Below are 17,500 nucleotides of genomic sequence, written 5' to 3' on the forward strand. Positions count from 1 at the left end.
GCCAGTTCAGGAGTGGGGGGGGGCTCACCCCTGTCACCAAGGTTTCATGTTAATTGGGTGAGAACCGGAGAAGCAGACCCCCGTGTCAGCCCTTTAACATCTCCCTCTCAACTCTCTCTCTCTCTCTCTCTCTTTCTCTCTCTCTCGCTCTCTATCTATCTTTCTCTCCCTCTCTCTCTCGTCACAGACTCTGCCTCTGCCTCTGCCTCTCTCTCTCTCTCTCTCTCTCTCTCGCGCTCTCTATCTACCTCTCTCTCCCTCTCTCTCTCTCTCTAGTCACAGACTCTGTCTCTGACTCTCTCTCTCTCTCATGAGTTTTTTATTAGTGGGCCGGTGTACAGTGTGAGGAGGAGGAGTGAGGTGTTTTTAGTCAACTTTTTGTTGGGTTCAGCCAAACTTGCAATTTGGAAGACAAGGAAGAATAAGATGTTGGGGTGGGTTCCTGTGACCCAGTGGAGGTCTTCAAGGGCTTGGTGGCTACCCGGGTGAAAATTGAATATACATACTACAAGTTGGCTGATGGCATGGACTGCTTTACGGACACATGGGGGGTGGGGGAGGTGCTATGTCACACTGCAGCTGATGGGAATGTGGCTTTAGATGTAGGGGGGGGGGGGGTATTGGGGGTTGACCACTGAGAATGTAAGTTGCATCCTGACATTGTAACACGTTTGACAATGAGTCAATAAAGAACTGGTTAAATCCATCTCTCTCTCTCTTGTCACAAACTCTGCCTCTGCCTCTTTCTCTCTCTCTTTCTCTCGTCACAGACTCTGCCTCTGCCGCTCTTCTCGCACCCAACCTCTGCATTCTTCGCTGACAAGCTTAATACGAACACATCTGACCACAGCAGCAGCACTTCCGTAATCATACTCTTTCACAGCATTACTTTTTTCACAGCATAATGTCTGATAGCTGTGTGCACTGCAAAAAAGCCCTCTAAAAAAATAAGTAAAAAATATAGTGTTTTAGGTGAAAAATTGCTTATTTTGAGCAAAATAATCTGCCAGTGCAGCGAGCAAATTGGACTTGGTAAGAATTCTTAAAACAAGAAAATAAAATCTAAGCGGTAGGTATAGAAAAACACTTGAAACAAGTATAAAAATCTTATTTTTCTGTTGCTTGTTAAGATTTTTGCTCTTATTTTAAGCAATTTCTTCTCCTTTATTAGTCATTATTGCTTAGAATTAGATGTCCTCCAAGAAATTATTGCTCAAAACAAGCATACAAGACGCTTAAAACAAGGCAAATTTACTTGTTTCCAGCTCATTTAAAGTCTTAAAACTAGTCTGATTTTCTTAGCTAGAATACTTATTTTCTCATGTAGAATTAATATCTTGTTTAGGTGTATGAGAAAAATATACTTGACAAGAACTTCAAAACATTTCTTTTATTAATATTTCATCAGCTGGACAAACATGCAGTCAAACGATAATAAAACACCAAAATCTTGACAATATAATCGTATGATTAAACAGAAATTAAACAGAAAACCTGAAATTATCAGTGTACTGTAACACATTAATTAATGTGGCCTGTTCAGAAATGTCATCTTTTTCATGAATGCTTACAACCACCATCAAATTCTAAGTAATGTCATAATCCCTTGGGTCAGATATGCAGTCAGATATCTTTGGCCGAAAAGCATACTCTCATCAGAACAGTATGTGTCTATTTACTCACTTATTTACTTAGACATTCATGAAAAAGATGTTATTTGTGAATGGACATTTTAGAATTAACCAACTGCCCGCAGGAGCACTTTTGACTCTTTGATTCTTTCTCAAAGTGGGGGAGGAGAGGGAGAGAGAAATGTTTTTAATTATGATATCAATGTGTCCATGAAGTGCTACTGAGGCGTTATTACGCCTTTCCTTATAGTGCTCATCTTTTAATCTGCATAGCCAATGTTTAGAAAAAAGCCCCTCAATGCCATGCTGACAAAAGACAAAAAAGGACAAAAAAATCATCAACTCAGATCAGAGAACAGCACACAAAAGTATTAATAGAAATGCGATGGATTGTCCTTTTATACAATGGCTTAGAACCTGAGATTGCCAGTGTCCAACATATTTACTGTAGTTTATAGTGATTGGACCTTTTGGGCATATTTTCCAAATTCACCAGAACATATATTTCAGTTCATCTGGATACTTAAAATTGTAAATCCAAATCCACAGAGTTGAGATTGAGGGTATATACCGGTAACCGAGTCCAAACAGCATCACACATGCACAAGAGATGCTCCGAGTTCACTGTACAGCTCCATGCCTTGTATCACAGTCTCTGGCACGGGATGTTCCTTGCAAACCATATACGTAGATGTGCAGTCTGCCTTTGGATCACTTCGCCACTCCAGTCCTGATGGTGGAAAAAGAAAATGCAGAAAGTTCAACACTGTGCACACACTTTTTATGTAGCTTTAATGGCACTAAATGTAAAAATGCTGATATCTAGTGAATGACAACCATGGCCACTAATAGGGGGCATTTAATAGTGTGCTTGTCAGTGATATGCAGGTGCCATTTATCGCATGCTCTCTTTATTGGGGTGCAGATCGTTTGTGAACACCATAATCAGAACTGTTCAAAATTCAGAGTCAGTGAACCTAGAGGTGGGCCATGCATCTCCCACACCTAATGTCTGACCTTCTAATACCTAATACCCAACTTCATTAGATTGTTTGCAACTCAAACACAATGTTTCCATTAGCTGCTGGAGCCATGAGTTATCCTACCTTCCTTCTGGCAACGCCTCCCTTCTCCTTGACAACCTCCAAGATGCTTCCTCAAGTATCTGTCAGGCACAGGAACTCTGCATTAACCTGTCAAAGACACATTACAAGAAAATGACATGGTTGTCAGGCCCAGTTGTGTTGTGCTTCCTGTCTGTCCTGTGACTTGTCACTATGTCTTTCTATCTCTGGGCCTGCAGGTGGGGCAACACCTGTGGTCAAGCCACAAAGACATCCTACAGGACAGACATACAACAACACTTAAATACTATCTGTTATGACATAATGTACCACCACACTTACTTCACTTAATGTCAGCAACGCAGGCCATGCGGTGTAGACTGCCAGCTTATCTTAGACAAGCCTTTTGCACCTATGACAAAACACATAGACTGCTGGAGTTGATGTTACAGAAATTACAAGATAAGATGAGGGCTAACATCACAATGGCATTGACTGACTTCTTGTAAAACCTAAATTGAGACCAGGGGTCAAGGAGAGTAGAGTAGCCTCAACCAAATATAATCTGCCATATCAAATCCTCAAATCCATATCGTCACCACTTTTTAGACTGGGGAATATTGTCACCATTTAAGAATATTGGTAAATAACGTGACTACAGCCACTTAAGACAGCGTGAAATTAAAGTGAATTAAAATATTTTTCACCATATCCATATTTCATACAATACAAAATAACTGTTGACACCATGCCAACATGAAAATGACAGCTAATTGGCTAAAAAAAAATGTTATCCTCATTTTGCTTTGGTGTAAGTAAAGTGTTCAAGCAGAGGGTAAAGTGTAAAACAATTGAACATGGACAGAAATCCTACCTTTTACAATGACTGTCTTCAAAGTCACATCTTCCACTAGCACAGGGGGTAACCATCTGTCAAGTTGAAAAACAGAGATGAACCTTTTCTCACAATATCGGCAAACATGGCTTTTCAAAGGTGATATTCAGGACTGGCCAATAGTGACGCCCATTACAAAAAATATAATACATATTTTGAGTAACATGTGGGGCATTACAGGGCAATAGCAAGCTAGAGAGCAATAGCTAGCTGCTAAGCTAAACAGCAGCAGGTGTTAAATTATGTTTAAAATAATTATGCTGGTAAATTACACTTCAGACTCGATAAACCTTAAGGTTATTTTTTTTTTTACTCCTAAAGATGTTGCACAAGATAAGCTAATGTTTAAGAGTGGATATTTGAATGCAAGACAAACAGCTTGTCAGATCACACAGCATGATCTAACAATATTCGTATCAGTTAACTTTCCATACAGACAAAAGCGCCAAAAACATCACAATAGCGTAGTATACTTCACAAATGACTGTAATAGTGTCTTAATACAAGCATATTGCCAAAGATGACAAGGATTGAAACGGATTGTGAAACTTACCTGGCTGAAAACGATTGCCTCAATTTCAAAGCAGGAGACCAACTGACGAACAGGAAGTGACGTAATTCCATTTCCGGTTTTACCCTTTGGTGATTTTTTTTGTTTTTGTTTGTTATCCCACCTGAATTACAGCATGAATTTCACATATATAGTTTTGATTTATGTAAAATATTTCTGTACCAATAAGGTAACAACTTGGTGCCAGCAGGAAGAAGATAAATACTGTCAATGAAAATGTGTTTCGACAATAGGCGATTCATTTCTTACTGCCACCTACTGTTCTGGAGTGTGATGTGCATGTCAGTTAATATTATGAGCTTTTTTCAAGTGCATAGGCCTACATTATTTGTTTAGATTATTTGTTTAAAAGTTAATACGCGGACAGTTCAAATGGTGTTTATATGATTTCAATATTCCTTAAATTGTTTGTATACATATTTCTTAATATTTACCAGGACCCAGAAACATTTTTTGAGTGTGCCTTAAATGAACACAAAAAAACCTGTTGCCCTTGCTGTTGCAGTTGTGCAAAAGGAAATAAAACGTGCATTGAAGCACTTTATTTTGTCAAATCATATTGATCTAGATGTTATAACTTCAGGTAGGCTATAGGCCTAGGTTTGCATATTAATAGGCCTATACAAGACATGTCCAATTAGTGTAACGATGGAATCTAATGATAGATAACAAACTAAAAATGTCGTCTGGACAGATGCTGATATTTCTGAAGATTTTGTTTTTATCAGCAGCAAGGACCATGCTATACATCTTATCATAGAATTAAGTGAAATAACTCACAACCTTTTTTGCTCTGATGACGGAAACTTTACAAAAACTGAGACAGAGCAGCATCTTTAAAAAGCAGCATCCTGAACAACAACGTGCCCCCTAAACAACATTATATGCAACATTTACCTTCACACTGGGTACTTTGATGAGACACGTGTGCATGAGGTTAGAGTCAAAGCATTATTTTTTTATTCTAAATTTCTAAATTAAATTAGGCCTATAAAATGTCTGCAAATGTCTTGTAAATCAAAGCAAAATGGCCCTGCCGTGGGCAACTGGTAGGGCACTCGTCTGCCGTGTGGCCGACCCGGGTTCGATTCCCGGTCCGGGTCATTTGCCGACCCCTTCCCATCTTTCTACCCATTCGCCTCCTGTCCACCTCTCAAACTGTCCTGTCATCAATAAAGTTGTAAAAAAGACCAAAAACAATCTTAAAAAAATAAAATAAATACAATCATAGCAAAATTGACGAAAGTAGCCTACCCATCAAACAAACAGTATATTTGCTCATGAAAAAGAATTGGGCCACACATCAGCGGTATCAAGGCGTCAGAGGCATATGTCAGTTCAAAGATTAGATTTTTTGAATATCATCTCTGAAATGGATGTTTCTTGGTAACAATTAGGAAAGACAATAATCACAGATATGGGACTCCCTATTTTTTTTAATATATTTTAGTAATTCATCTACAGTATATTTTCAAGTGTTTGACACATTGAGATGGGATACAGATTTACAATCATGAAATTGCTATGCCAAATGCTGCACAGACAACAGAAATGTCAAAGCTATGAATCTTGAATGGAAATCTCATTGGCCCTATTCATTTTTATGCAATCACAGTTGATTAGCTAGAATATCTTAGTGAGATCGAGCCAGTTCTTAAAACAGGTTCATTTGGATTGTCTTATTGTCTTGAAACAAGTAAAAATGTACTCACAGTCTAATTGTTAATGCGACTCTGTCAGTATGTGTTCTATTTTAAGAAAAAAGCTGCTCAGAACCAGTTTTATTATCTAGGTAGGATAAAAAAGATGAATTTTCTTGAAACAAGTCAATTCATCTTAACAATAGTCAGTCTTACCAAGAAAATACATTAAAAAACAAGTCTAATGAGACCAAAATGCTGAATTCAAGTATATTACACTTGTACAGATTTTCGTTTTTTGCAGTGTGTGTGTGTGTGTGTGTGTGTGGGCCTGCTTTCATCCCAAAGGAGTTTGAGTTGCAACTTGCAAGTAGCTCCTTTGGATAACAAGACCTGCATAGTAACTTACACAGTGTTAAATACAGAGTAAAAGCAGCACTATGAGTGCTGCAATGACTTGAGCCTACGTATTGCAAAGAACACAAAGTTGATTGAAAGCCCAACTGGGAAACTCCAACTCCCATTGTCATTGTGACACAGCACTCCACAGCAAACAACTGAACACGGCACACAACAAAATTGCATTTATGCCTCACCCGTGCAAGGGGGAAGCCCCCAAAGGCACCCTAAGGGAGCAGTGCGGTGGGACGGTACCATGCTCAGGGTACCTCAGTCATGGAGGAGGATGGGGAGAGCACTGGTTAATTACTCCCCTCACCAACCTGGGAGGTCAGGAGTCGAACCAGCAACCTTTGGGCTCTAACGCCCTAACCGCTTACCCATGACTGCCCATGAGTGGATGCGTGAGAATCTTCACAGGCATGTCTGTTGTTTTGCAAAGGAGTTCAGTTGTAAGTTGTACGGAACGCCTATGAATGACACGCTTAGGATGACTGATCGAGACTCTTCACAGATATGCAGGTCTGATTTCATGCAAGGGCTTCGTGGTGGACACATGCTGCCAGGTCACCACACACACTGTCCCCTGCTGCGTAAATCATTAGCTCCTCAAGAGGGCTTTGGTCAGCCTAGGCGTCGCTAACTGTTTGGCTACAAAACAGCTTAAGCAGAGCACACAGTACACACACACACCGAAACCGAGTGCGTGGGGCACATGCTGTAGCCTACCGTGCACAGTGTGGCAGGGGTCAGCGAACACACAACAACATGCACACAACATCTTAAGCTTTCACAGGAAGCTCGCTGCACAGCGGTCACGTTCAATCACTCCATTGTTGCGTGTGTATAGGCTGTACAGTGTTTAGGCTGTACAGTGGGTCTTAATGTCCTTAGGTACCATAGCTGTGCGACTGGCCAAAATATCTTTGTGAAAAAGAAACTTTTGTTAATTCCTTGGAAAACCATCCAATGAACAAGAAATGAAGAGTTCAGGTGCAAAACCCCCTAACTCCATTTCTGAAGACCTGCACTTCTATATTTTTAGCGAACCCCATTCTTGGTTTGGTTTACATTCATGTACTTGATAATACACATAAATAGTTATATTACATAAATAAAATAAAAACTATGTAATTGTGATAGCTTTGTACTAAATAAAAATTAATTAAGATTATTTTCTGAAAAGGCACTTAGGGGGTTTTGCATCTGAACTCTTCAAATGTATCAGCTCCTCCGTTAAAAGTGAGATGTTTTGTGGGGAACTGGTTTCAATTCAAGATACATTTCTGTGAGCAATCTTTAAATACGCGTTGCTTAAAATGGAAATGTTAACACAAAACTGAACTTGAACCGCTGAACGGAACCACTATTGAACTTCAAAAAGAAAGTACTCTTCAAACAATCAAAAGCCGGCCCCTAGTTATGGATCAAATCCCATAGTATGTGAGTCGCATGTCAACATTGAATTGATTGGCTGGATGGACGAGGAAGAGGAAGTGGAAGTGGAAGTTGAACAAAAGCAGGGTTAGGGAGTGGCAACAGGGATCACTGGCTGACTGTTCTCACCAAACAGTGACACGAGTGACACACCAATGCATTTTGTGTGACAAATGACCCATTTCCACCCAAACTTGTCAGTAAAGAAATGTTGGAGTTCAGCAACAAAGTAATCAAGAAAAAACACAAATCTGTGCCCGCAAACTCAGCCTTAAACCTAACCTGTTACATGGCCAAAATGTCAAAATATGTGTAGCCCATGGGTTCTAAATTTTTGTTTTCCCCTGACTGCGCGAAACTAGCTGCGCACAACTCAACTCTGATTGTTGGAAACCACTGTCAGTCAAAAATAATGCTCAGGTGGTTGGCTGCCAGTGTCTTGCCCCTCCTCACAACATTGTGTTTACAAACACTGCAAACCCATGTATGCAAAAAATGTTTCAAAACTAGCATCTTTACTGTATGTCATCTAATGATGCCATGCTAATCACTATACAAACTTGACTTCTGTAGCACTAGCTTGATTACCAATGAAGCATGGCATAGCCTACATTTGATTCTGATCCAATTTGAACAATGTGTTTTTTTCACATGGAATGCAGAACTAGGCCTTCCTGAGCCATGAGAAGTTATTAACGCAGTAACCAAGGAAGCCTTTTATCGCCTTTACACAAAGTGTAGTTTAAAGACTTCCTTCACAAACAGTATTAGAAAATGTAATCCATTTTCATCTCTGGTGGACTTGGCGAATCGTTTTTTTTAATTTACCATATCATTTTACAAGCAATCTTTATTAAAACCAAATGGCTACAGCAAAAAAGTCAAAAGACCCCCCCCCACACACACACACTCACACACACACACACACACACCTTTGGTACAAATTTCCGTTCTCAAGTGACTTCCAGTGCATGACTTCAAGTGATTCGATGGCACATATTTGAGGTAAGGTCAGCTAAGGACAAGGGAGTTTAGAGGGATAATGGTTAACATCACTTGGTGATCTGGATGAGGACAAAAATATGTCCGACATTATGTTCAAGCATTACTTCAATTTCCTTTACTATTTTATAGTTTTTTGTCTATCTGTCCTCCTGTTCGGGGCATTTTTTTTCAGGATGTGAGCTGCCCTGAGTTGCATCTGCTCAAAAATGTTCTTCATCTCGGGGCCTGGGGCGCCGCTGCAGCAAAGCCTATTGCATTCCTTCAAATGCCAACACCAAGTGGATATCATTTCCCCACATTGCTAGCCGATTGGCCACATCCCTAGTGGAGAGGAGACAGATTGCTCAAACCACTGTGCTATTCTTTAGAGTTTGTCATCGAAAAGGGTTTAGATTTCAGATGAAGTCGCAGAACTATTTCCTATGACCTGCACATTTTTGTTGCTAGAAACAGATAGGTCAAAATTGTAATAATATTGTAATGTTGTAGGAATGTCACAGTATTGGTCTTAACAGCAGAAGACAAAAAATATCTTACAATTTGTCAATAGGTCTACATGTACTTTCATTTGCTTGATAAATAGCACAATGAATAGTCTTGTGACTTTGATAATCAAATCTGATTGTGGAATCTGTTCAGTGTCTAAGGCTTAAGCATTTCTATTTTGATAGTGTAGTGGCCTATTGCTTTTGTTAGATGGGTCAGTGAAGATGGTTACAGAGACAGGGTAGAGGCCAGATTCGAACCAGGCTGCCCATGGGTATTGTTGCCCATCTCATCCAGTTTAACATGCTATGCCACAGCACCCCCAGTACCAAATGTCTTAACAAACATACAGAGTTTTATGTAGCCTACTACAAGTGTCTGGCTTTAGGGTGCATCTCCATCAACATCTTGTCTCCAAAAGACCAGAGAAGGTCTCCGCACATTGGAAGGGCTTACCACCTGCTTGCTGGCTACAGCTTGACCTCAGCAAATGAAAAACACATAAATCGTATCAAGACCTATTAACAGCTTTAATTTACAACAACATGCATGATCTTTGCCCTTCCTTAGGTCCCATAGCTGTTCAGAATTGCTCTAATTGAATAAATGTAAATCATGTTGCTACAGGGGGGGCCTCAAGACCCAGGACAGCGGATTGTGCTTGGTACCAGGAAGTTGGTCTTCCAGGGATATGTTTACTTTTACTTGTTGTAATCATGCTGGGTTCCTTCGACTAACCGTAGACCCCTCCCCCCTCCACAAATACCAAAAGCGGCCAACACATTACATGCTAATGTACTCTTATTTTCATAAATTACAAATACAGCACTCAAAGCGAAATACACGAATATTAAATGAATGGAAAGACATATAGGCCTATCATGCCTATACATGATTAAAAAAATGTAAACCCATTGTATGTGGATGTGATGTTATTGGATGAGTTGAGCTCACAAGCGCCCCCTCAGGTAGGAAAGAGGAACATATTACCTGCATGCACACCTGACGTCTGTGCGCACAGCTGTGTCCACAAGTTATCACAACAACCAGACTATCTTCCCAAAGGAATTTCACAACCTACACCTTAATTTTAACTCAAACGCGACAAGCTAATACCAGCAAACTTTTGCAAAAAAAATGGCTGTTATGCTATATTTTCGATGTCTGCAACATGACTTGATAAAACTTGGATGCCCAGAAATGCATTACAGAATGCAGGAATAAAAACTACTGGCATACCAGTGTGCAGTGCGCTACTAGTGCGCCTCACGACCACCTTACATTTTCTAACCCTTGTCTTTGGTTAGACTACTGACAGTTCACGGGGGTTTATGTGCTCTGTGTGACGGACCAACAGTGGAGCGAGAATAGTTTCGTACCGTTAAGTAAAGAGAAAACTGCTATACTCACCCCTGCTGTGCTCGCGGGTTCCATGATTCCAAAGAATAGGATCCCAAGCAGCGCGAGCGCCAATGGGTCACAGGAGCTGAGTGCGCGGCGCATGGGTGAGCCGGTGTAGGTCCAGGTCCCCAACTTGGCACGGCGGACGGCTGTGGAGTTGGAGACTGTAGAGCAACGACTTTCACTAACCCAGATACGTCCCTTTAGTTAGTGATTTCTGGCACCAGAAGGGAAAGGTGAACTTGGCCGGTCACAGATGCACAGTCCAGGACGGTGGATCCTGTGCGTCTTACCTGCGCGCAACCCTCGCGGGGAATTCGAGTGAACTTCCCCGATCTACCTGCCCCAGGTAGGTAATTTATGTGGAAATCAGCGTAAAGGCATCGGGAAACCCCTATGCACGTAGCTAAAACGAGGTGTATGGCGAAAGGCGGACAGGGTCCGACCACAGCACTAGCACACAAGCGTAATACCGTAATATCTATAATAGCGTGTCAAAAATATCATTTTAGACGGCAATATCAGTCGAGCTGCAATGAGCATCTGCCGTAACTTACAGCATAGGCATGAGACGATACTCTGTCGGCGACGTTATTCTTTTCGGCGTGTCATCAGCAATGAGGATTGTGTGAAGTGATAGAGAAGGGCGCGTCTTTACGTCACTAGAAAGTAGAGGTGCACAGAGTCCATCCTTCCACCAGCAGACACTTGTTAAAAGTTTGCTGTCTTTCTGTTTAACGTTTCCACCGATGTGTAGGTTTCATCTATTTGTTTGTTTTATGTGCCAAATTGCTATGACGTCGTTATAGCAGGACAATCTTCTTGCGCAGGTGAGTGTTTCCTTTGAGCTCTTTTGCCGGTTTGCGTTTAACTCGGTTAAGTGATGATTTAACGGGATTCAGCCACAGGTTGAGAAAGGAAGCAGGCGCTCCAGCGGACTTGAACTTGTGAGGGGTTGGTACTGAAGAACCAGACTTTATTATTTTCTCAGGGTGCTTCTCCAACCTAAAATCATATTGATTGTGACTGTTTTGACGGTTGTTGACATGTGCGAAATTGTTGGTTGTCCATTGAGTCCGGCTATTTTGTGCGCCACAGACATTCAACGGTGACGTTTTTTTTCTTGTGCAGTCTTTGGTGAGGTATTTTTTGTGGCTAGATTTCAAGTATGCTATCACAAGTTGGTCAAAGGGCATACGTGAAAAGTATACTGTGGTGTAGGCTATTGTGTACAAGGGACAAATGTGATGCTGTGTGCTGATCCTTTGATAGATTATTGCGATTACTGCTGATTCGGTTTAATGTGTCACTGTCAATGTTAAAGCCAATTCCAATCGTCTTAAACTTCAGCCGGGTGTCTGACTTGTTGCTCAGACGGGCGCTGGTCTGGAGGAGGCATGGACTTTCTCGAGCCCGTGCGACATCTGGTCTCTCGTGCCCTTGGGGCTGGAGTTCTGTGTAAACGCACGCAGTCGCGCGGGGTCGACAGACAGTCCTGTTGTGTGTAGACCCAAGTACAACCTCCAGCAGGTAGCCTACGTGCTCAGATAGTTTAAAAAAAACGCCTTGGCAATGGCCGTGTAATTGTAATTATTACTGTCTAATTACAACGAGACTCGCAGTAACAGTTAGGGTAATGGCACACCTGGTAGCGGAATAACACGGTGGTAATTGTGGACGATTTCTCCCTGGTTTAGAGAGCTTGGAGATTGTTGGTTCTGAACGCCCTGGAGCTGTAGGGCAGCTATTGTCATTAAACATATTTCAGTTTCACGGTAGCCTATGCAGATATAAGTTATGCTCACCTGCTTATTATGGGCATAGCCCTAGTTGCAGTTTTAAAGCGCAGTTGTCATTTATGGGATTTTGTGCTTGTCAGCAAAAAAAAGAAGAGAGGTGCATGTTCTCAGACAGCACTTTAAACTATCCGGAATATCCACTGTGTCCACAGCGCTGTGAGAACGGCAGCCAGGAATGGCCTTTTCACAGTTCACTGAGCGCCTGTCATCTATTGTGTGTGTCTGTGTGCAGCGTGTGTGTTTGTGTAGTATTGAATAGATGGAAAGAAAAGATAATGAAAAGATAGAAGGACATACAACTTTTTGGTTAATCAGTTTGTACATATACGTAGCCTATAGCCTTCATTCTTCATTTGGATTTCCGTCTCCTATCCACCAACCCATCCATCCATCCATCCATCCATCCATCCATCCATGCATCTATCTATCTATCTATCTATCTATCTATCTATCTATCTATCTATCTATCTATCTATCTATCTATCTATCTATCTATCTATCTATCTATCTATCCATCCATCCATCCATCCATCCATCCATCATCATTAATCATGCTTCATGGACGTACTACTTTGGTGGTGGCCAAAGTGTCCAAAACATTGTGTGCCCATAAACTCTCGTTTGGGAGAGTTTATTGGTGTGCAAACCTTTATCGATGTTTTTTTTTTCAGTTGAATTATGTTGTGCAGCACCTGCACTTGAGTGATGTGTCATTATTTCATGTGATGCGACATGCTTGCCCGTATGATTGTTGTTGAATGTGTCTTGCCCAGGGATGCTATAAGAATTTCAGTGAATTTCAGTGAAAACTAACTGTAAAGCAATTATCATGGCATTTCATGGCATCGTATGGCACTGCATGGCGTTGTTTGTTATCGGATTGGTAGGTATCGTATATGGTGCCACATGTTATGTTATGGTATGGCATAGTATTCTATTGTATGACATTGTATTCATTGGGGGCAGCTGTGGCCTAGTGGTTAGAGAGTTGGTCTTTCAATCTAGGGGTTGCCGGTTCAAATCCCCCCTGACCTCTCCCTACATCTCTCAAGTGCCCTTGAGCAAGGCACCTAAGCCCACATTGCTCCAGGGACTGTAACCGATACCCTGAAAAATAATAGTTGTAAGTCGCCTTGAATAAATGAAAGTGTCAGCTAAGTGCAATGTAATGTAATGTAATAATGTATTCATACTTCGTATTTCCTTTCGTTGCCATTGCCTCCATCAGGAGTGGAGCTGTCAGTCTGTCAGGCACTGGAGAGGCGGAGCGTCAGGGAGTCTTGTCCTCTGAGGTCACAGCCAGTGCTACTGCCGCTGCTGCTGCTGCTACAGAGGTCACGAGGGCCGGTCTGATCTGAAGGAGGGTCACGCCCCCCCTCCCCCTCTACCTCCACCCTGTGGCGGACATGACGCACCCCTTCAAGATCACCTGCTGGCCAAGCCTTCAGCTCTGGTGAGTGATGCGGTCATATGCACACATATATGCAGGCAAGCACGCACACACACACGCACGCACACACGCACGCACGCTCACACACACACACACACGCACGCACACACACACACACGCACGCGCGCACGCTCACACACACACACACACACATACACACACATGTGCCTGTGTGTGGCACGCACACACACACACATGCATGCAAGCACGTACGAGACATATGTGAATAAAGTTTGTGTTTGTTCACAGGTGGCTTTTGGCTGTGGTGGTAACGACGACTGCTGATGCTCAAAAGGTAGGCCCCTCTTCTCTCTCTCTCAAGTTCACTCACCTTCACAGCGGCATGGTTTCTCCTGCCTTGGGCTATTTTTCATACTACATGGCCCCCTTGACACTCCGCCATTTTATTGTTCTACACAGATTGACTGCACATTTTCTGAAAGATGCTTTGATATTCGGGGCAAAACCTGCACTGTATTATTCTGTCTTCAGATGTATCTTTGTTTCTTGATCTTGAATGAATGACCCCCTTTTTTCAACCTTTTGGCCACTTTTCATGGCCATATAAACTACTTCAAGGAGAGTTTAGAGATATTTAGACTTTACTTGGCAGTTTTTCATATCCAGGTCAATGAGCACAGGTGAATTTAAGACCTCCATTAGTGATGATTTAGATTACAGGAAGATATAGCGCTTGGCTGTTTTTAAAAGCAGCTGCGATGGTGAATAGCTGGCCCTCTGGGCAACATTTGGTTGCAGGCAGGGCTGGACTGGTAGTCTGGCATACAGGGCATTTTCCCGGTGGGCCGACAGTCATCAGAGGCCGATGCTTTTGCCTTTTTGTTTGTTTCAACATTTCCCTTACAGAATTTAGATGGGGCAGCCCATCAGTGCATTCGTAAGTGGACTAAGCCCATCGTAATTATAGTATTGGGGTGGGGGTGAGGGGCTGATCTACTGTATGCAACAACAAAAAGCCCGTGCCGGTGTATCGTCCCAGTCCAGTCCTGCAGGAGTCAGAGTTTGGAGTACATCACCTTGCACAGAAGTGCAAATGGCTGTAAATCCCCCCACAACCTGCCAGGCTCCTCACAATAACGGTTTTGTGTCTTTGGTAATTTATAACCTGGGTCGAGTGGTGTCCTGCAATAACTCATGTGCCAAGACGTAGCCGCTATGATGAGTTTGTTTTGTTACCAGAATGTCAATGACCAAGTGGTAATGACCAAGTCGTAACATTTAAGTCTCGTGTAATTGGATAGTGTTGTGGCAGTACGTTTTCCAGTGAATAGTTAAGTTATGCATTCCACTGGTGGAACACATTCCTAGACTACAGAGAAAATATCTACTCGTATCCTTTGTAAGTTGACTTACTGAAAGCTTTATCACTGTAAAAAATGCAGTGTTAATTCAATACTTAGAGAGTACTTGGGGACCAAATACCATTTAGAAGATGTTAAATTGACTCTGCAAGTGTTGAATCCACGTAGTATTTTTCGGTGTAGAATGTAAGAGAGGCTAAACTGATCTTGGCTCTGTGGTCAGGTTTGACATGTGTGAACACAAGGTTGAAGAGCCTAAAGTTTGATCTAGAGTATCTAAAGTTTGATCTAGAGCAGTGTTTCTCAAACTTTTTTGAACAAACACCTCATCACAAGCCTCCCAACGTCCCCTTGACCTCATCATAACCCTGACAACGCCCCCCTTAGTATTAAAACATTAAATGGACTAATGGCCCCAAATGGCAACTAAGCAACGCCTCCTCTTAGCTGCATCCTTCTCAACGCCCCACCTAGAGCTCCCCAATGCCTCCTGGGGGGCTGTACTGCCCCCGTTGAGAAACACTAATGTTGAATATCTAAAGTTTGGTCTGGTAGTTGCTATCCAGCCAGAGTACAGCGGCACGCCACACTGAAGCCTTGTAAACAGGTTTGGAGATGTTTGCTTGCCAGATTTGTCTCAAGTGGTTTGGGTGTTTGGTTCCTCTTAAGCACGGCCGGCGCTAGACATAGGCTCGCAAGGCGATCACCTAGGGCACCGAATGTCTTGGGGGCGCCAGGAATACAGAAAACTCCCACTAAATTAGAACCTCAAGGGAAATAAGACATTAAACTTAAAATGAACTATGAATGTTAATGGTCACTCAGTATATTTGTAGCTACTAGATCTTATGTGCTCGATTAGATGTTCAATGCTATGTTTACAGATGCCAATTTCTAAATGTGCAAAAGAGGAAAGGGGAAAAGGATAGTGCTCGCCTAGGGCACCAAATTGAGTAGAACCGTCCCTGCTCTTAAGTCTCATCCCATATTATTATAGTGAAATATAACCCAGCAGGCGTCTGGGGAAGGCAAATGTGGCATGAGGGACAAATATGAGCAGATGTGAATGTGCGTACATTGAGAAGTTGATTTAGGTGCTAGGGTTTCTTCTTGGCAACTAGCACTTCCTACATTATTGGCTCAGACGGATACAGCCGAAGTGATTCATTAAAATATGTGGGTCATGTGTCATTTTCAATTAGGAAACATCGTCTGTTCATTGACAATCTTCAACAAGGAAGTTATATTGCCTGTGCTGTTAAGTTATTTGTATTTGGTTGGTCCGTCTGTTTGATTCGTCTTTGGTTTGTTAGTTTGCAAAAAAACAAAGTTTCACAAAACTATGAATGGACATGAAGGAATCTTCTGAGGACGTTGGAAACTGGCCAATGAAAATATGATTTCATTTGGGTGGAGATCTGCATCACTGTCTGGATGCAGCCCTTTTTTTCAAAAGCTTCTTTGTAACTGCAGAAGAGATAAGGCGTGCCATGGCAGATGACTGCTCTCTCTAAAGCGCTTGATTGGCAATATGGCATACAGGGCATCTTCCCGGTGGGTCACCGGCCACAAGGGCCGATGATTTCGTGTTTTGTCTTTGTTTATCCCTTAGAAACCGACCCCCACAATTTAGATGGGCCGGCCCATTGGTCCATTTTAATAGACAATGGACTGAACCACTAACAATATCTGAGAAAAAACAATGGCGCTGTGCAAGGGACTGGTCCATGCCAAACATGCCCAGGCCATTTCTCAGTGCCAGGCCAGTCCTGGCTCTCTGTAAAGGGCTTTTCAGTTAGAGGTTGCGCTGGCCCACACGTTGAAGTAAGAACGTGAAGCACTGATGATGACCCGAAACTTTTGTAACCCACGTTTTGTTTTGGCTTCTCTTTATTTTGGGCATTTAATACAGTTTCGCTATAGCATCAAGCTCCTGTGTGTAACTCCTTTTTCTTCCCCCCGAAGTAAGAATGTGAAACACTGATCACAAAGCAAGAAGTACTGTAAAGGGCTTTGATGACCCTTGAATGAGTCTCGAGGATGGTTCACTATGCTGATTACAGTGCTGTGACGTTGTGCATTGATCATACTTGATATTGATATATCATGTTAGTGATGCCTTGTGAGTGAAATAATGTACCATTGACCTTGTGCTGGTCTTGCGATGCCAGATTAAAAGGCCATTTGCCTTTTCACAAATACACCACAATGATCAGTGGAAGATGACATCCAGGACTGTCAATAGTTGATTATTGATTGATGTCCTTGGATTGATTCATTCAGGTGTTTGTAGTATGTCAGATATTGTGCCTTTTATGTCATGGTAATCTAAGGTTTATTAAAGGGGTATGCCACTATTTTGGGGCTTAATACAGTTAAAATTGTTGGCTGGAGTTTATA

General features: G+C 42.0%; 2 protein-coding genes and 1 long non-coding RNA gene across 3 annotated transcripts in view; 1 reads left to right on the plus strand and 2 right to left on the minus strand.

Moving 5' to 3' along the window:
* The window catches only part of col4a3 (collagen, type IV, alpha 3), an 89,751-nt gene extending 78,661 nt beyond the window's left edge, over nt 1-11,090 (minus strand). The window contains exon 1 of the mRNA XM_063204580.1: nt 10,539-11,090. Coding sequence (XP_063060650.1) covers nt 10,539-10,631 — 93 coding nt within the window. The 5' untranslated portion in view covers nt 10,632-11,090. The remainder of the gene's footprint in view (nt 1-10,538) is intronic.
* On the minus strand, nt 1,376-4,137 carry LOC134453635 (uncharacterized). The gene is made up of 4 exons (XR_010035686.1): nt 3,570-4,137; nt 3,038-3,107; nt 2,738-2,824; nt 1,376-2,361 (listed from the first exon to the last, which is right to left on the minus strand). It is a non-coding gene; the product is annotated as an uncharacterized LOC134453635 (long non-coding RNA).
* Nucleotides 11,091-11,276: 186 nt separating the features above from the next.
* col4a4 (collagen, type IV, alpha 4) overlaps nt 11,277-17,500 on the plus strand; it is a 73,956-nt gene continuing 67,732 nt past the window's right edge. The window contains exons 1-3 of the mRNA XM_063204581.1: nt 11,277-11,359; nt 13,557-13,781; nt 14,028-14,073. Of these exons, the coding sequence (XP_063060651.1) occupies nt 13,735-13,781; nt 14,028-14,073 (93 nt within the window). The 5' untranslated portion in view covers nt 11,277-11,359; nt 13,557-13,734. The remainder of the gene's footprint in view (nt 11,360-13,556; nt 13,782-14,027; nt 14,074-17,500) is intronic.

Source organism: Engraulis encrasicolus, chromosome 8 (genome assembly GCF_034702125.1).
Source record: "Engraulis encrasicolus isolate BLACKSEA-1 chromosome 8, IST_EnEncr_1.0, whole genome shotgun sequence".
In the NCBI taxonomy this organism is placed as follows: domain Eukaryota; kingdom Metazoa; phylum Chordata; class Actinopteri; order Clupeiformes; family Engraulidae; genus Engraulis; species Engraulis encrasicolus.